General features: G+C 42.2%; 1 protein-coding gene across 1 annotated transcript; it reads right to left on the bottom strand.

The window, feature by feature from the left end:
* Window positions 1–394: 394 nt before the first annotated feature.
* Window positions 395–15,640, bottom strand: Ostc (oligosaccharyltransferase complex non-catalytic subunit). The gene is made up of 4 exons (XM_004671423.2): window positions 15,444–15,640; window positions 10,397–10,490; window positions 5,855–6,052; window positions 395–927 (listed from the first exon to the last, which is right to left on the bottom strand). Exons 1-4 carry the CDS (start codon window positions 15,580–15,582, stop codon window positions 909–911), a joined length of 450 nt encoding a protein of 149 aa, XP_004671480.1. The 5' UTR covers window positions 15,583–15,640; the 3' UTR covers window positions 395–908.
* Between the last annotated feature and the right edge of the window lie 590 nt (window positions 15,641–16,230).

A 16,230-nucleotide genomic window follows, 5' to 3' on the forward strand; every position in this document is an offset into this window, starting at 1 on the left:
GAGAGAAATCTTATTGTAAACTTAAAGACCTTGGGATGAGAATGAACTGAGCTCTAGGCGTGGAGGTCATGGCGAGTCACGGAGGTCAGGAAATCCTGGCCCTGAGAAACTGGGAGATCAGACTAGCATACAGATGTCTTACACGTGTTCAGAACATGTCAACTACTGAAAGGGGTGGTCCGGGGCAGCTTTCATCCAGAGCAGTCACCGTCACAACTCGGGAGTGTTTACAGGGATACAGAGATGTTACCTCATGAAGCATCCCAGTAGCTAGTTTGAAATTAAGCTACCAGAAATATCTGAAGAAGGTCACAAGTTGGTGCTCAGCGATTTATCCCTCAAAAGGTCACCACTACTAGTCAGCAAAAACAAAACAAAAATAAGTAAAACATGCTCATTAGAAAAATTATTTATTTCCGCTCCTTTCATACCTCATGCTGACCAGGGAACAGTCTTGCATGTGTATCTGAAAGAGTGTAGTACCCCACACTCAGCTTAAAGGCAAAGCACCACGGGAAAAGACAGTTCTCAGCTGTCAGGATCTTGTTGCTTGATTTACAGTAATTTCTGAAAGTCAGAAATGTCATCTTCAAAAATGATAAAGGGGCTATAAAAATAATCACTTTATTCAGAACTGGAGTATGTTTTCTTTAAGAAATGAAAAGTTAAGAAGAAAATGCCACTTAGTATCACTAACACATCAGAATAGGTCAGCAGGAAAAAAAATACTGTAATGAACTTGTCTCTGGTATCAAGAAGTTCCAGTCGGAATTAACGTGCTTCCTAGGTGTTCACCCAGTGCTTCCTCTACTGCAGTCTTCATGCTTCCATGTTCACATAGGGTGGGATCAGCCTTCACACCTTCAGCAGGAGCAAACCCAGGACCACTGGTTTCCTCTCAAAAGGCACTAACCCATCAGGTAGCCTCTGCAGAAAACAAAATGTACACACACAAGCAAGTGAGCAGGAAGCAAAGTTCAAATATCCAGTGTCTGATGACTCAAAAGAACCCCAAAACATAATCAGCACCATCCGTAGATCCATCTTATACCTCTTGTCCCAATAAATATATTACTAAGCCTCAATTACTCTTTCCCCTCATAGAATACATTGTATAGCAATATACTTAGTAACACAAGATAATAAATAAGAATAGAAAATATTACATAAAAGTCAAAGAGTCAATCTCATTTGGACTCTCAAAGGTAAACAAACCTTGAGTTAAGAAAAAAAAAAACTGTTTGTATTTCTAAATACCCTAGTTATCACAAGAGGAGACAGTGGGCACCGCAGGAGTCAGTCGTGCTTGGGAAGGGAGCCTGAGCCCCGGGCAGTGTGCAGAAGCTTCTGTCCCTGCATGGGTATTCACACAGGAAATGCCTCAGGCTTCAGCAATTCTCCTGCCTGGGTAATGCCAATGGAATAACAGACCCTTTTATTAGATCTAGTGGTGCACACCTGTAATCCCAGTACTAGGAGGCTGAGGTAAAAAGATTGCAGTAAGTTCAAGCACAGTCTGGGCTACAAAGTGAATTCCAGGTCAGTCTGATGAGACCTTGCCTCAGGGAAAAAAAGAAAGAGAAAAAAACAAAACACAACAATAAAAACCCTTGTATTAAATATCTAACTTGGGCTCTGAACTCTGAAAGAATTAAGTATAAGCCAGGCATCGTGGTGCACACCTTTAATTCCAGCACTCAGGAGGCAGAGGTAGGAGGACTGCTGTGAGTCTGAGGCCAGCCTGAGCTACGATGAAAGCCTACCTCAAAAAACAAAAAAGAAAAAAAAAAAAAAAAAGAATAAGTATAGTGTAATAAAGTTCCAAACCTTTCCTTTTGTAATAAACCACTGAGAGAAAGAATTTGAAAAATCATGGGGGAGAACTGAAAAATTATGTAACACTAACAAGTGACCAAAAATAAGTGACAATATGCCCTGTACTCCCTGAAACCTACAGAACTTCTCTCCTTTTAAAAATAAAAATAGGGCTGGAGAGATGGCTTAGCGGTTAAGCGCTTGCCTGTGAAGCCTAAGGACCCCGGTTCGAGGCTCGGTTCCCCAGGTCCCACGTTAGCCAGATGCACAAGGGGGCGCATGCGTCTGGAGTTCGTTTGCAGAGGCTGGAAGCCCTGGCGCGCCCATTCTCTCTCTCTCCCTCTATCTGTCTTTCTCTCTGTGTCTGTCTCTCTCAAATAAATAAATTAAAAAAGTAAATAAATAATAAAAATAGAAAAACAAGCAGTTTTATTGAAAGTGAAGATCTAAATGTGATCTTTTTTTTTTACTATGTAGTCTCAGAGTGGCCTCAAACTCACAGCCATCCTCCTACCTCTACCTCCCAAGTACTGGGATTAAAATCCTGCACTACCACACCTGGCTCCAGATCCCTTTTGATCTTCCTTTCTCAACCCTTGTTGGAAATCATTCACCACAGCCTAGCAAATATACTGGTCTGGAAGAGACTCAGGTTTTCCATAGCAGACCAGGAAAAGTGCAGCCTCCTAGGGAGGGTGAAGAGGCTACAAAAGATTAACACCTGAACCCAAGGAAGTGCACTGCAAACAGAAGTGAGCTGCCTATGCCCAAAGAACCCAATGTGCTCTCACTGTGCCTGGTATTCTCATTCTTTCTCATAGGTTTAGGTCTTATCACAGGACGTACATAAAGTAAGAAAAGTGTATTACTTTTTAGCTTGTCTATCAGGATAGTGTTTGCTGCCTCTTGTTCACACAAAGAACCCCGAGACTACATAGTAAATTCCAGGGCAGCCTGGGCTAGCGCGAGACCCTACCTCAAAACCCCTGCAAAAAAAAAAAAAAAAAAAAAGTAGGATTGCTGGAGTGGTTCCAGTGTAAGTAGTCTGGCTTTCTACCCATTCTACCCAGGGTATATTCCAGGTTGTGGGCAGATGAGTCAAGTGAACTCATAATATTCAAACACAACAAGAAAAGAGTATGGTTGATATTTGATGCTTATATCAAATACAGTTCCTAAAAAAGTAAAATTACTGAGTCAGTCTTTGTGTTAGGCTTTCCCAGAGTTCCTACAGTTATTATTGTTGCAAAAACAAACAACAACAACAAAAAAAAAAAAACCAGAAAAACAGCCCAGCATGGTGGTGCACACCGTTAATTACAGCACTTGGGAGGCAGAGGTAGGAGGATCACTGTGAGTTCATGGCCACCCTGAGACTACATAGTGAATTCCAGGTCAGGCTGGGCTAGAGTGAGACCCTACCTCAAGGAGAGAAAGAAAAGCAAAAAAAGCATAACCTGATGTGAATATGATTAGTTTGTAATATGTTCATATAATAAACTTAATTTTAAAAAATCTTTCAGTGGTAAAGACAAATGAAATTTGCAGGGAAATGGATGGATCTGGAAAGGATTATACTACATGAGGTAACTCAGGCCTAGAAAGTCAAATCTCACATATTCTCTCTCATATGTGAATCCTAGCTACAACTAAATGTGAGTTGGAATAAAAATCGATAGCAGAGGCCAGTAAACTAGATAAAGGCTATAAGGGACAAGGAGAGGAGAAGACTTAAGAGGATAGTATTGTATAGATAGATGAACAGATTACTGGGCGTGCAATGGCCTAAGTGAAGTCAGGGAAGAGATTAAGTAAAGAATTGGTTGGGAGGGTTATCAAAATTTAAGAGGGTATGAACAAGCCATATGAAAACCTACTGTTTTGGACAGTGGTGCACCCAGAAGCCATAGATTGTTACTAGAAAATTTTTAGTGCCAGGGATGTTGTTGGCCAGGAAGCTTCCTGATGCCCCCCATAACATTATAGGCCATTGCCAAGGCTCTTGGTTTCCCACCAGAAATAGATGGGAAGGCTGTATTGTTGAAGACTCCACATGCTTGAACCACAAGGTCACTAAGAAATCAATCTGAAGCTGAGCTGAAAGCCTCCTCCCTGTAGACCAACCAACTGAAAGCTGGAAAAAACCTATACTGCATGGAGCCCTATGGGTGACAGAAGTCATCAGCAGTGAAAACAGTGGATACTGCAAGGCTCAACTTTGGTCATCCAGGCCAAATCACTGAGTGGTGCAATAGCAGCATGTCTGTTATGGAGGAAACCAACCACTCTCTAATTTAACTAGAGTCCCACTCTACGAGAGGGAATGCATGCCTGGTACTAAAAACCTAGTCAAAAGCCTATGACGGGGGAGGTCATGAGCTCTAAGAGTAACACCTGCTGTTGTTTGGCTAAATGTATATATTATGCTCACCAAACTTCCCTGTAAGCATTTTTCTTAATGTGTACACCTATATAAAAATGCTACTCATACTTTTGGTTAGAGAAGCTTCTCTTTTCAGATGCTAGCAACCACTGGGATGACCCAAAAGTCATCAGAGTGCTGAGAAGTGACAGAGGAGTATTCAGCACTGAGTCATTTCTATCATATCTTCTAAGCCTCGGCATCCATTGAGGAAGAGGTAGCAGAAAGAGCCAAAGGAAGATTACTCTGCCCCCACTCTAAAAAAAAAAAAAAAAAATTCCGGGCATGGTGGCACATGCTTTTAATCCTAGCACTTATGAGGTAAAAGTTAGAGGACTGCTGTGAGATCAAGACCACCCTGAGATTACCTAGTGAATTCTACTTCAGCCTGAGCTAAAGCAAGAGTCTATGTTGAAAAAAAAAAAAAACAAAAACGGAAAGGCAGGACTGCTCACAATGCAATTGCTCAGACAGAAATTGGCCTCAATATCTATGACTTCTCAATGCCTAGCACTACCTTCACAAGACCTTCAAAATAGGAGGAAAAAGCCAGGTGTGGTGGAGCATGCCTTTAACCCCAGCACTTGGGAGGTAGAGGTAGGAGGATCACTGTGAGTTTGAGGTCACCCTGAGACTACATAGTGAATTCCAGATCAACCTGAGCTAGAGTGAGACCTTACCTTGAAAAACCAAAAAAAAAAAAAAGGAAGAAAAGAGGATGACATCAAAAATAAGAAAGAGAGGGGATATGGTGGAATGACAGAGTAAATCTGTGAAGAGAAAAGTTGGGGAGAGGAGGGAATTATCATGGTTTATTGTTTATAATTATGGAAGCTGTTAATAAGAAGAGTAAAAACAAAAAAATCTAGAGCAAGGCATGGTGGAACACACTTTTAATCGTAGCACCTGGGAGGCAGGGGTAGGAGGATCACTGTGAGCTTAAGGCCACCCAGGGAGAGACGACATAGCGAATTCCAAATTCCAAGTCAGCCTGAGCTACAGTGAGACCCTACATCAAAAAACCCAGAAAGAAAAAGAAAAAAAGGAAAAAAAAATCTGGGCTGGAGAGAGATGGCTTAGTAGTCAAGGCACTTGCCTGCAAAGAGGACCCTGGTTTGAGTCCCCAGGACTCACATAAGCCAGATGTTCAGAGTGGTGCACACACGCATTTGCAGTGATTGAAAGCCCTGATGCACTCTTTCCCCTTCCTTCTTTCCTTCCTTCCTTTCTCTCTCTCTCCCCCTTTCTCTTTTTTTCTCTCAGATAAACAAAATATAAAAATAAAATTTTATTATTATGACTACTACTAGAGTCAAATTTTAGCCAAAGGGCGCTTTAGAAAAAAAAAAAAAAACTATCTCCAATGAGCAATGTTGAGGCAAAATAACTGAATTTTCTCGTGAATGTGCATGGGGCTAAAAGCCAAGACTTACTGGTCTCAATTTTGTTACTAACTATAGCTATACCCTGAGGCAAGTCACAGATTTCTTTAGTTCTTGAATTTTGTCTGTTTAAATGACTGCTAAATTAAATCTACTATTTTATATTGTCCAAGTAATTATTTTACTAATTTGTAACCAAAGTTAAATTACTTCATACACGAAGTATTTTACTTACGGTAATTTCATTCTCATGAATACTCTAGCCATGAAGAAACTCAATAAGACACAGACAAATCCAATGAAGAGAAGAAGAAATCTATTGAGTTTTGGAATATTTGGTGCATTGGATCGGTCCAGGATTATGAAACCTAAGCCTCCCATGGTAAACAGGAAACTAGATGCTAGTCCTTCCATAATATACTGTCCATTTACTCTGAAAAAGAAAAAGTCAAAGCAAAACAAATCAACATCTCCAGAAAAATGAAACTTCTTCCCTTTAGTTTGAATTTTCTATTTCTGCTTTACACTGAAACATTTTTAGGCTCGCTTTTTAGTCTTACCCTGAACGTATTTATTATGCCTCTGGGAATTCATCTGCTCATTCACTCAACAAATACTTACTGAGAGGTGCATTAGGTCTCAAGCACCATTCCAGGTCCTAGGTACACAACAATTAACAAAATGGATAAAATCATTTCTCTTGCCTACAGACATAGCTCAGTGGTAGGGTGGCTGCCTAGCTCACACACAAGGCCCAGAGTTCAATCCCCACCACTCCAAAAGGAAAGAAACAAAACTTGGTTTTCCTGATGTAGCTTATGTTCTAAAAGTTTTAAAAGATAAACTAACTATAAAATCAGCCATGCATGATGTCACACGCCTTTAGTCCTAGCACTCAGGAAGCACAGGTAAGAGGATCACCATGAGTTCAAGGCCACCCTGAGACTACATAGAGAATTCCAGGTCAGCCTGAGCTAGAGCGAGACCTATTTCAAAAAATAAACAACAACAACAAAAAGAAAATCTATAAAATCAATATTCCTTTTGATTGTCTTAAAAGTTGATCATCAGCTGGGCTTGGTGGCACATACCTTTAATCCCAGCACTTGGGAGGCAGAGGTAGGAGGATTACCATGAGTTCGAGGTCACCCAGAGACTCCATAATGAATTTCAGGGCAGAGACCCTACCTCAAAAAACCAAAAAATTTTTTAAAAGGTGACTATCAGGTTGGAGAGACAGCTCAGATGTACTTGCTTGCAAAACCTGCAGATCTAGGTTTGATTCCCCAGTACCCACTTATAACCAGATGTGGTGTAAGCATGTAGAGTTCATTTGCAGCAGTAGGAGCACCCATATACAGAGTGTGACACACTCATATTTGCTGTTTCTCTCACGTAAGATTTTTTACGTTAATTGTCCTATGTATATATGAACCCTTTGAACTTTATACTTTGGCTTTGAAAACTGTTGTTTAAATATCAACTTCAAATTAGTTTTGAACTAATTATGGTTCTTGAATTTTTGTTGTAATAATTAATACACCTCCTGCTTCAAAGGGAAATAGTTTGGGTTTTTTTTAATTTTAATTTTATTTATTTGAGATAGAGTACATCAGGGCCTCTAGCCACTGCAAACAAACTCCAGATGCATGCACCACCATGTGCACCTGGTTTATGTGAGTTCTGGGGAAGTGAACCTGGGTCCTTAGGCTTCCCAGGCAAGTGCCTTAACTACTAAACCATCTCTCTAGCTCCCCCTGCCCCGACTTTTTTTTTTCAAGGTAAGGTCTCACTCTCTAACCCTGGAATTCAATATGTAGTCTTAGGGTGGTCTTGAACTCATGGCGATCCACATATCTCTGCCTCCTGAGTGCTGGGAGTAAAGGCATGCACTACCACAACCAGCTCAAAGAGAAATATTTTTAAAGCAAGTGTTCTTAACTAAGGCCTCATAATTCCAACAAGGTCTCCAGTAATCTACAGACCCTTATATGTAAATTTGCATATATACATAGATCTAATTTTTCTAGGAACATAGTTTTGTTGAATTCTCAGAGTTCATGACATCAAAAAGCAAAGTTCTTAGTTAAAGAGATGTTTACACATATGTATTATGAAAACGTATATGATAACAAGGAACTAGAGAGAGTACTAAGTGGTTAAGACACTTGCCTGTAAAGCCTAATGACCCAGGTTCAATTTCTCAGGACCCACATAAAGACAGTTGCCCAAAGTGGAGCATGCATCTGGTGGTGTGGTTAGAGGCCCTGGCATGCTCATTCTCTCTCTCTTCTAACTCTTGTTAGGTATGATGGTGCATGACTTTAATCCCAGCACTCAGAGACCAAGGTAGAGGAATCGTGAGTTTGAGGCCATCCTGAGACTACTACATGGTGAATTCCAGGTCAGCCTCAGCTAGAGTGAGACTCTTACCTTGAAAAAGAAAAGGATCTCACCTCTCAAATAAATAAAAAGAATTGTATGAAAACTAATGAAAAAAAGTATATATTATATGTATGATTGAAAACACAATATATATACCAGGTTCAAAATTCAATATAAGAGGGCTGGAGAGATGGCTTAGTGGTTAAGTGTTTGCCTGTGAAGCCTAAGGATCCCGGTTCGAGGCTCAGTTCCCCAGGTCCCACATTAGCCAGATGCACAAGGGGGCACACGCATCTAGAGTTCGTTTGCAGAGGCTGGAAGCCCTGGCGTGCCCATTCTCTCTCCCTCCCTCTATCTGTCTTTCTCTCTATGTCTGTCGCTCTCAAATAAATAAATTAAAAAAAAATGAACAAAATTCAATATAAGAAGTATAAAATTCAAATAGTAATTGAAAAGTTTACCTAATGTCAATATCTCTTGTTAGTTTGTTCACTATCCCTAGAAAGGCACAGTAAGTCTCTGTAGGGATAGTCTATGCATAAGCAGCAATGCTGTAAACGTAAGTACTCAGCTATGTTCAGGGAAGTACATTAAGCGGGTTTTAGAAAACATGGGCTAAGCACTGTGCAGGTGACCAAACCAGACTGGAGTAGCGTTTCACTGCTGAAATGGACTCTTAAGACCTCAAAAATTACTCTGCTTACTTAACAATAAAGTACAGGGGTTTTCAAAGGTTTGTCTTTTTCTTCTTTTGGTTTTTCAAGGTAGGGTCTCCCTCTAGTCCAGGCTGACCTAGAATTCACTATGTAGTCTCAGGGTGGCCTGAAACTCATGGTGATCTTCCTATCTCAACCTCCTGAGATTGCAAGTTTTTTCTTAAATGTCCATATAATAACTATCTTAAAAGGTCTGTAGTGGGCTAGAGAGATGGCTTAGCAGTTAAGTGCTTGCCTGTGAAGCCTAAGGGCCCCAGTTCGAGGCTCGATTCCCCAGGACCCATGTTAGCCAGATGCACAAGGGGGCATATGCGTCTAGAGTTTGTTTGCAGTGGCTGGAAGCCCTGGTGTGCCCATTCCCTCTCTCTCTCCCCCTCTTTGTCTGTCACTCTCAAATAAATAAATAATAAACAAAATTTAAAAAAAAAAAAGGTCTGTAGTACATGAGGCCATAATTCCAATTAAATGCTACTTGTAAAACAACTGACTATAGTTTGCTGACCCTCCCAATAGTCTAATAATGTCTTTTAAGTTGACACCTGTCCTTTATGAATCACTAAGGTATACTTTTCTGGTTTTAGTGTGTGTATGTGGTATGCATGCATGTGTGTGTGCAAATGTATGCCCCATGTGCATGTGAGTGGAAGCCAGAGAATACTGAATTCCTTTTCTATTCATCCAGGTATTATTTGATAGTCTCTGAACCCAGAGCTGCTGTTTCCCCAAAAGTTCTCTGGTCTCCAGTCCCCAAAGAACTGGGATTATAGGCATGTGTGGCATGCTCAGCTGTTTATGTGGGTGCTGGGGACTCAAACACAGATGATCTCAGACCCCCAAGTTTGTGCAGCACTAAGCCATCTCCACAGCTCTGGAATATACCTTTTTTATGAGGTAGTCTCTCACTCTAACCCATGACCTGGAACTCACTCTTAGAATATATCTTGCATTCTAATTCTAATAATTTAGTAATATAGTTCTACTCTTGTTCTTGCCTCATTTTCGGCTCCTTCAGCATTCCACATTTTTTTGTTTGTTTGTTTTTGTGTTTGTTTTTCTAGGTAGGGTCTCACTCTAGTCCAGGCTGACCTGGAATTCACTATGTAGTCTCAGGGTGACCTCGAACTCACAGCAATCCTCCTACCTCTGCCTCCTGAGTGCTGGGATTAAAGGTGTGCGTCACCACAACGGGCCAGCATTCCACATTTTAAAAATGTCTCTAAATAAATAGATAAACCCCACAGTTTTTTACTGTATTTTTAGAAATTTTTATTTTAGAGGGAGACAGAGAATTGGCATGTCCCAGGGCCTCAGCCACTGCAATTGAATTCCAGATGTTTGCACCACCTAATGGGCATGTGCGACCTTGTACTTGCCTCACCTTTGTGCAGCTGGCTTATGTGGGATCTGGAGAGTCAAACATGGGCCCTTAGGCTTAACAGGCAAGCACCTTAACTGCTAAGCCATCTCTCTAACCCTTTTACTGTATTTTTAAGTACATTTTTGCTTCTGAGGCAGGATTTTCATACTGACCATAAACTAACTCATTATATAGCCCAGGGTGGCCTAAAAGTAGTGATCCTCCTGCCTCCACCTCCCAGACTGCTTTGTATCTTTAATCAGGTAGGACCCAACAAGCTTTTTTCCTACCACGAAATCACTAAAAAGGTATGTTTTACCTGTAGGCCAAGAAAGCCACTGGCCTCTGATGTCCATGCTCATCAGTCATCGAGCCAACACTTGGAGGTTCAACAATAACGTCATAAATGATTCCTAAATGAAACACAATGCACAGATTAGAGTTCTAAATGGGATATAGTTTTATTCTCTCCAAGATTTGTTTGCATTTAAACTGGATGGCTTTGATTGTATTACAATCAAAGCAGGTCCAGCTAATGTTCTAAGCTTCAGATCAACCATTTGGATATTCAATGTTTTAGAATGACTTTTCAAATGGTATTATCTCCAGAGAAGTATAAATTTCACAAAAGAAATTTAGTTAGTAAAATTTGCTAATACATGAGAATAAGGTAGGTCTTTTGGTTTTTGGTTTTTTCCCCCTTGGTTTCTCGAGGCAGGGTCTCACTCTAGCCCAGGCTGATCTGAAATTCATCCTGTAGTCTCAGGGTGGCCTCGAACTCACAACAATCCTCCTACCTCTGTCTCCCAAGTGCTGATTAAAAGCGTACACCACCACACTGGGTTGAGAATAAGGGAGATATAACAGTAAAGTTCTACTTGAACTCACAAAAATATGCCACACATTCTTGTATTTATTTCTGTAAATAGAAAATCAACTAAAGACATTTTCCTGCTTATATGTAAAACTGTTTTATTTGGTTGTCTCACTCCATAACTTGGGATGCCCTCACACTTGTACCAATCCTCCTACCTCAACACTGAGATGATAGGCATGAGCCATTATGCCTGGTTAACCATCATTAATGTCATCCCCCATTAATGTGTCATAATACCATCATGATTATTAATATCTATTAACTTCTGTCAGCAACTACTTTTACCTTCTCCACTTTTCTTAAACACCCTCACCTCCAGCTTGTCTTGGGCAATAGCAGGTCTGCCTCCCTCACCTTGGCTTCACAAAACATAGGGGCCTAGAGAGATGGCTTAGTGGTTAAGGTGTTTGCCTGCAAGGCCAAAGGACCCCAGTTTGATTCCCCAGGACCCTCGTAAGCCAGATGCACATGGGGGCACATGCGTCTGGAGTTTGAGTGGCTAGAGGCCCTGGCATGCCCATTCACTCTCTCTCTCTCTCCCCCTCTCTCAAGTAAATAAATAAATAATTTTTTTTTAAATCTCATAGGAATTCCAACATGATTCTTTTACCTTCTCCCAACAGACCTAAACTCTGATTCATTCGCACTCCTTCACTCACTCTCGCTACACTGCAGAAGAATCCCTTTCATCTCACTTATCAGGACTCCATTCCCTCTTGTCTTCTCAGGAACTTTACTCTTTTGGAGATCTCCTCTCCTGTCTTTTCAAGCTCTCCTTCCCTGTCAGTAACCTTCACACTGAGGGATGTAGATGGAAGATCTCTGGTGCTCACTGGTCAGCCAGTGTAAAAACTGAAAAAACAGTGAGCTCCAGGTTCACTGAAACCCCATCTCAAGGAAATTAGGTGGAAGAATCACCCAGTGTCCTCCTGGCTTCTGCATGCATGCATGTATGCACATGGGGTGTGCAGACACACCAAATTTATATACTATACGTACACCAGAACAAAGACACAGAAGTCATGACTTGGACTAAGGAAGAATGGGTGGTGGTAGAGACAAGTAGTACTACATATGGAATTGGATGCTCAGGGAGTCTAATTCCGGAACCAACATTTACTGGCTTTATTAAAGGAGAGGTAGAAAGGAACGAGGGTGCTATAAAAGCCGTAATAAGAGTGAAGTCATCAACTAAGGCCTAGAGAGATGGATTAGTGGTTAAGATATTTGTCTGCAAAGCCAAAGGATCCAGGTTGGACTCCCCAGTTCCCATGTAAGCAGTGTGAAGGTTACGGACATGTCCAGCTTTTTGCCTGGGTGCTGGGGATTGAACTCAAATCCTTCCACTTGAGCAGCAAGCACTGAGCCATCTCCCCAGCCTGAGTCACTGCTTCTTTTTTTTTTTTTAATTTTTGTTTGTTTATTTGAGAGAGAGAGACAAGGAGGCAGAGAGAGAGAGAAAGAGCGAGAGAGAGAGAGAGAGAGAGAGAGAGAGAGAGAGAGAGAGAGGGAGGGAGAATATGGGCACGCCAGAGCTTCCAGCCTCTGTAAATAAACTCCAGACGTGTGCGCCCCCTTGTCCATCTGGCTAACGTGGGTCCTGGGGAATTGAGCCTTGAACCAGGGTCCTTAGGCTTCACAGGCAAGCGCTTAACCGCTAAGCCATCTCTCCAGCCCGAGTCACTACTTCTTAAATTGTAGGTCCCAAGGGTCACATAAATGAATGTGGAAGTTGAGAAAAATATAGCAACAGTAAAAAGTTTCTGAAGATGAAAATACTAAAATTTAATTCAAAAAATCAAGTATGTGGGCCTGGAGAGTTGTCCCAGCAGTTAAAGGTTCATGCTACTCTCAGTTTTGGTTTCAGACGCTTCTCTTTGCAGATGGCAGTGACCACTGGGTGACTCAAAAGTCACCACAGAGCTGGAGGGATGGCTTAGTGGTTAAGGCATTTGCCTGCAAAGCCAAAGGCCCCACATTAGCCAGATGCACAAGGTGGCACATGCGTCTAGAGTTCATGTACAGTGGCTCCAGGCCCTGGCATGCCCATTCTCTCCCTCTCTCCCTCCCCCCCCTCATTCTCTCTGTCAAATAAATTAATTAATTTTTTAAAAAGTCATCATAGTTCTGAGAAGTGACAGAGGAGTGTTCAGCACTGAGACATCTTTATCACACCTTCCAAGGCTCAGGGTCTGTTGTGGAAGAGGTGGCAGAAAGAATGTAACAGCCAAAGGAAGGGTAGCACTGCTTACAATGCAATTATTCAGACACAAAATGGCCTTGATATCCATGATCTCACAATCTCTGAAACTACCTACACAAGACCTTCATGATAGAAGGAAAAGATAATAACATCAAAATAGAAGAGAGGAACCAGGCATGGTGGTCCTTCAGGGCAGAGGCAGGAGGATCACCATGAGTTCAGGGCCACTCTAAGGCTACATAGTGAATTCCAGGTCAGCCTGGGATAGTGAGACCCTACCTCAAAAAAAACTACACACACACAAACACACACACACACACACACACACACACACACACACACACGAGGGGTTCAACAGTTAAAGGTGCTTGTTTGCAAAGCCTGATGGCCTGGATTTATTTCCCAAGTACACAAAGTGGCACATATGTGCCTGGAGTTCATTTGCAGTAGCAGGAGGCCCTAGTGCACCTATATTCATTATTCATTCATTCTCTCTCCCTCCCTCTCTTTCCCGCTCAAGTAAATAAATAAAAATATATTTTAAAAAATAGAAAAGAAGTTGAGCATGGTGGCACATGCCTTTTATCCCAGCACTCGGGAGGCAGAGGTATGAAGATCACCATGAGTTCGAGGCCACCTTGAGAATACAGAGTGAATTTCAGGTCAGCCTGGGCTAGAGTGAGACCTTACCTCAAAAAACAAAAAAACAACAACAACCAAAAAAAAAAAGTTAAAAGAAGAAAACCCACTCTAATCTAAGTGATGTGATCAACTCTGTCTTCTCATAACCTTTTTCTTTTCCTTCTCTACATCTGCGACAACTTGTAATAGAAAAAAAAAAACAAAAAACAAAACGGAGTGGTGTTGAACATGTCTCAACTACCACACTAGAGGCATAGTATTTTTGTTTTGTTGAAGATTACACTTGCTTTTTCTTAGCAATACTGTTTATGTATAAAAATGCACTCAGTCTCAATAAAAAATTGTGAAGAAAAAAAAGTGCACTCAGTTTTTTTAAATAAGATTTCCTTTCCAGTGGTCAAACTGATTAGTGTACATATGCAGCCTTCATCAACACAAGGTGTCCTTTCTAATTTTTACCCAGTGGTTTGGGTGGAAAATAGTCCTTATTTATAACTACCAACAAAGGTAAAACAGGTTTCTAGCAAGTTCTCTGGCTTCAAAGGAAGTATGAATTATAGGAAAGAAGCCAGGTGTGATGGCACACACCCTTAATTCCAGCACTCAGGGGGAAGAGGTAGGAGAATCACTGCGAGTTCAAGGCCACCTTGAGACTACACAGTGAATTCCAGGTCAGCCTGGAATGAATGAATGAATGCTCTTTTATTATTCATTTTTTAAAAAGATAAAAGCATTTTTATTTATTCAATAGTTGCTATTTAGTAGGCTGAGCAAGTGTCACAGCTAATGCAACACTAGATCTTTCTGATAATTTGTTTTCAATTATTAGGTAATTAATAATAACTTAATCATATTGCCTATTGTTATTAAGTTAGTCATCACTATTCTATATTGGGGTAGATTCAAATCTACCACTGAAATAAAAGCTTGTCAGTCTTCTCCCTTTTTCAGTGCCTCGTCGTCTCACAAACTATGTAGGAAATTGACAATATGACCAATCCCTTAAAGGTAGAAACACTTCTGCACAGGGCTCCAATAAATTAAGTACACCACTTAGTATTGTAGCCGGAAAGGGTGATGCGTGAAAAGACTGCAGACAGTCTGCCAACTCACCAGTAGACAAGGCAACGCCCCTTCCCGATTTGCCCATTTTGAAAAGCACTGGACAAGGCACCTTTGAAAAGCTCTGGGCTTATAAATTTTAGATTCTCATTGTCTACCCTCTGAAACACAGCACCTTTTGCTGTATTTCACCTTCATCTGCAAGCTCAAATCTTTCTCAAAACTGTAGTTTGGGAGATAAGTCACAAAGCAACCCACGACTCCTTCCAGGGCCAACCATGAAAACACAGTAAGACTAAAATCGTGACCATCCAAGGCCTCCGCCTGGGTTTGAAATATATAATCCACTGTGATCTGTGGATTAGATAGGAGGAGAAGGAGGAGGAGAAAGAGGGACAGGCAAGGCGAGTGAGAACACGACTTCTCAAGTCACACGACAGGGGCAAGGACACCTCTTGGACGCTACCACCCGGGACCCCAGAACTGGCCTTGGTGACCCTCGGGACCGATGCGAGCAGAGGGATGCTCCCTGGAGCCAGGGGCACCCCGGGGGCGGGTCGGAGCCCGGGCTGCCCGCGTTACCTCCGGTGATGAGGAAGTAAGACACCACCACCAGAGCGTACACCGTCATGGCCGAGGGCATGTGCACCCAGGGCGGCTTCTTCAGCTTCAGGTTGGGACATTCGAGCACTAAGAACGGCACTCGGTACAAAGTCTCCATGTTGGCGGCGGCGCTCGGGCCTCCAGCCCCACGCGCCACCCGGAAACAGGTCCGCCCTCTCTTCAGCCTGCGCGTGCGCCAGCACAGGCGGGACAGGTCCGCAAAGCTCGGATGGAGCAGACACACCCACAGATTTAAAAAAAAAGAAACTCCGTAAATCAGATAAGAGCATTGGATGAGAAGCGGTCTGGGCGTTGTTACCCTTCAACTAAGGAGAATAAGGAGCACGATGTTGTGCCAATAGTCATGTTGCGAATTATGCACCTTCAAGGACCTGCCAGCCTTCCGACGTGGCCGAGCCAGAGCCACGAAGAGATGGAACGCGATGCTGCCCCGCCCACCTGCTGACGCCGCGCTGTAGAAAGCTGATTGGGTGTGGGACGCCCGAGCTTCACTGAGCTGGGGATGAATGGGGACGCTTACAAAGGTCCGCGTTTTCTGTTAATGTTTTCTTTCTCCCGCCCCAGTAGATTGGGAAAATTCTAAATCTCTGAGGATTTTCTTCCTGTTACACAGGCCTGTAACTAGTAACAATTTTTGCCTGGCGTGTTGGCGCCCAGCACTTGGGAGGCAGAGGTAGGAGGATGGCTGTGAGTTGAAGGCCAGCCTGGGACTACAGAATGAGATCCAGGTCAGCCTGGGCTAGAG

This window comes from Jaculus jaculus, chromosome 2 (assembly GCF_020740685.1).
Source record: "Jaculus jaculus isolate mJacJac1 chromosome 2, mJacJac1.mat.Y.cur, whole genome shotgun sequence".
Classification (NCBI taxonomy): domain Eukaryota; kingdom Metazoa; phylum Chordata; class Mammalia; order Rodentia; family Dipodidae; genus Jaculus; species Jaculus jaculus.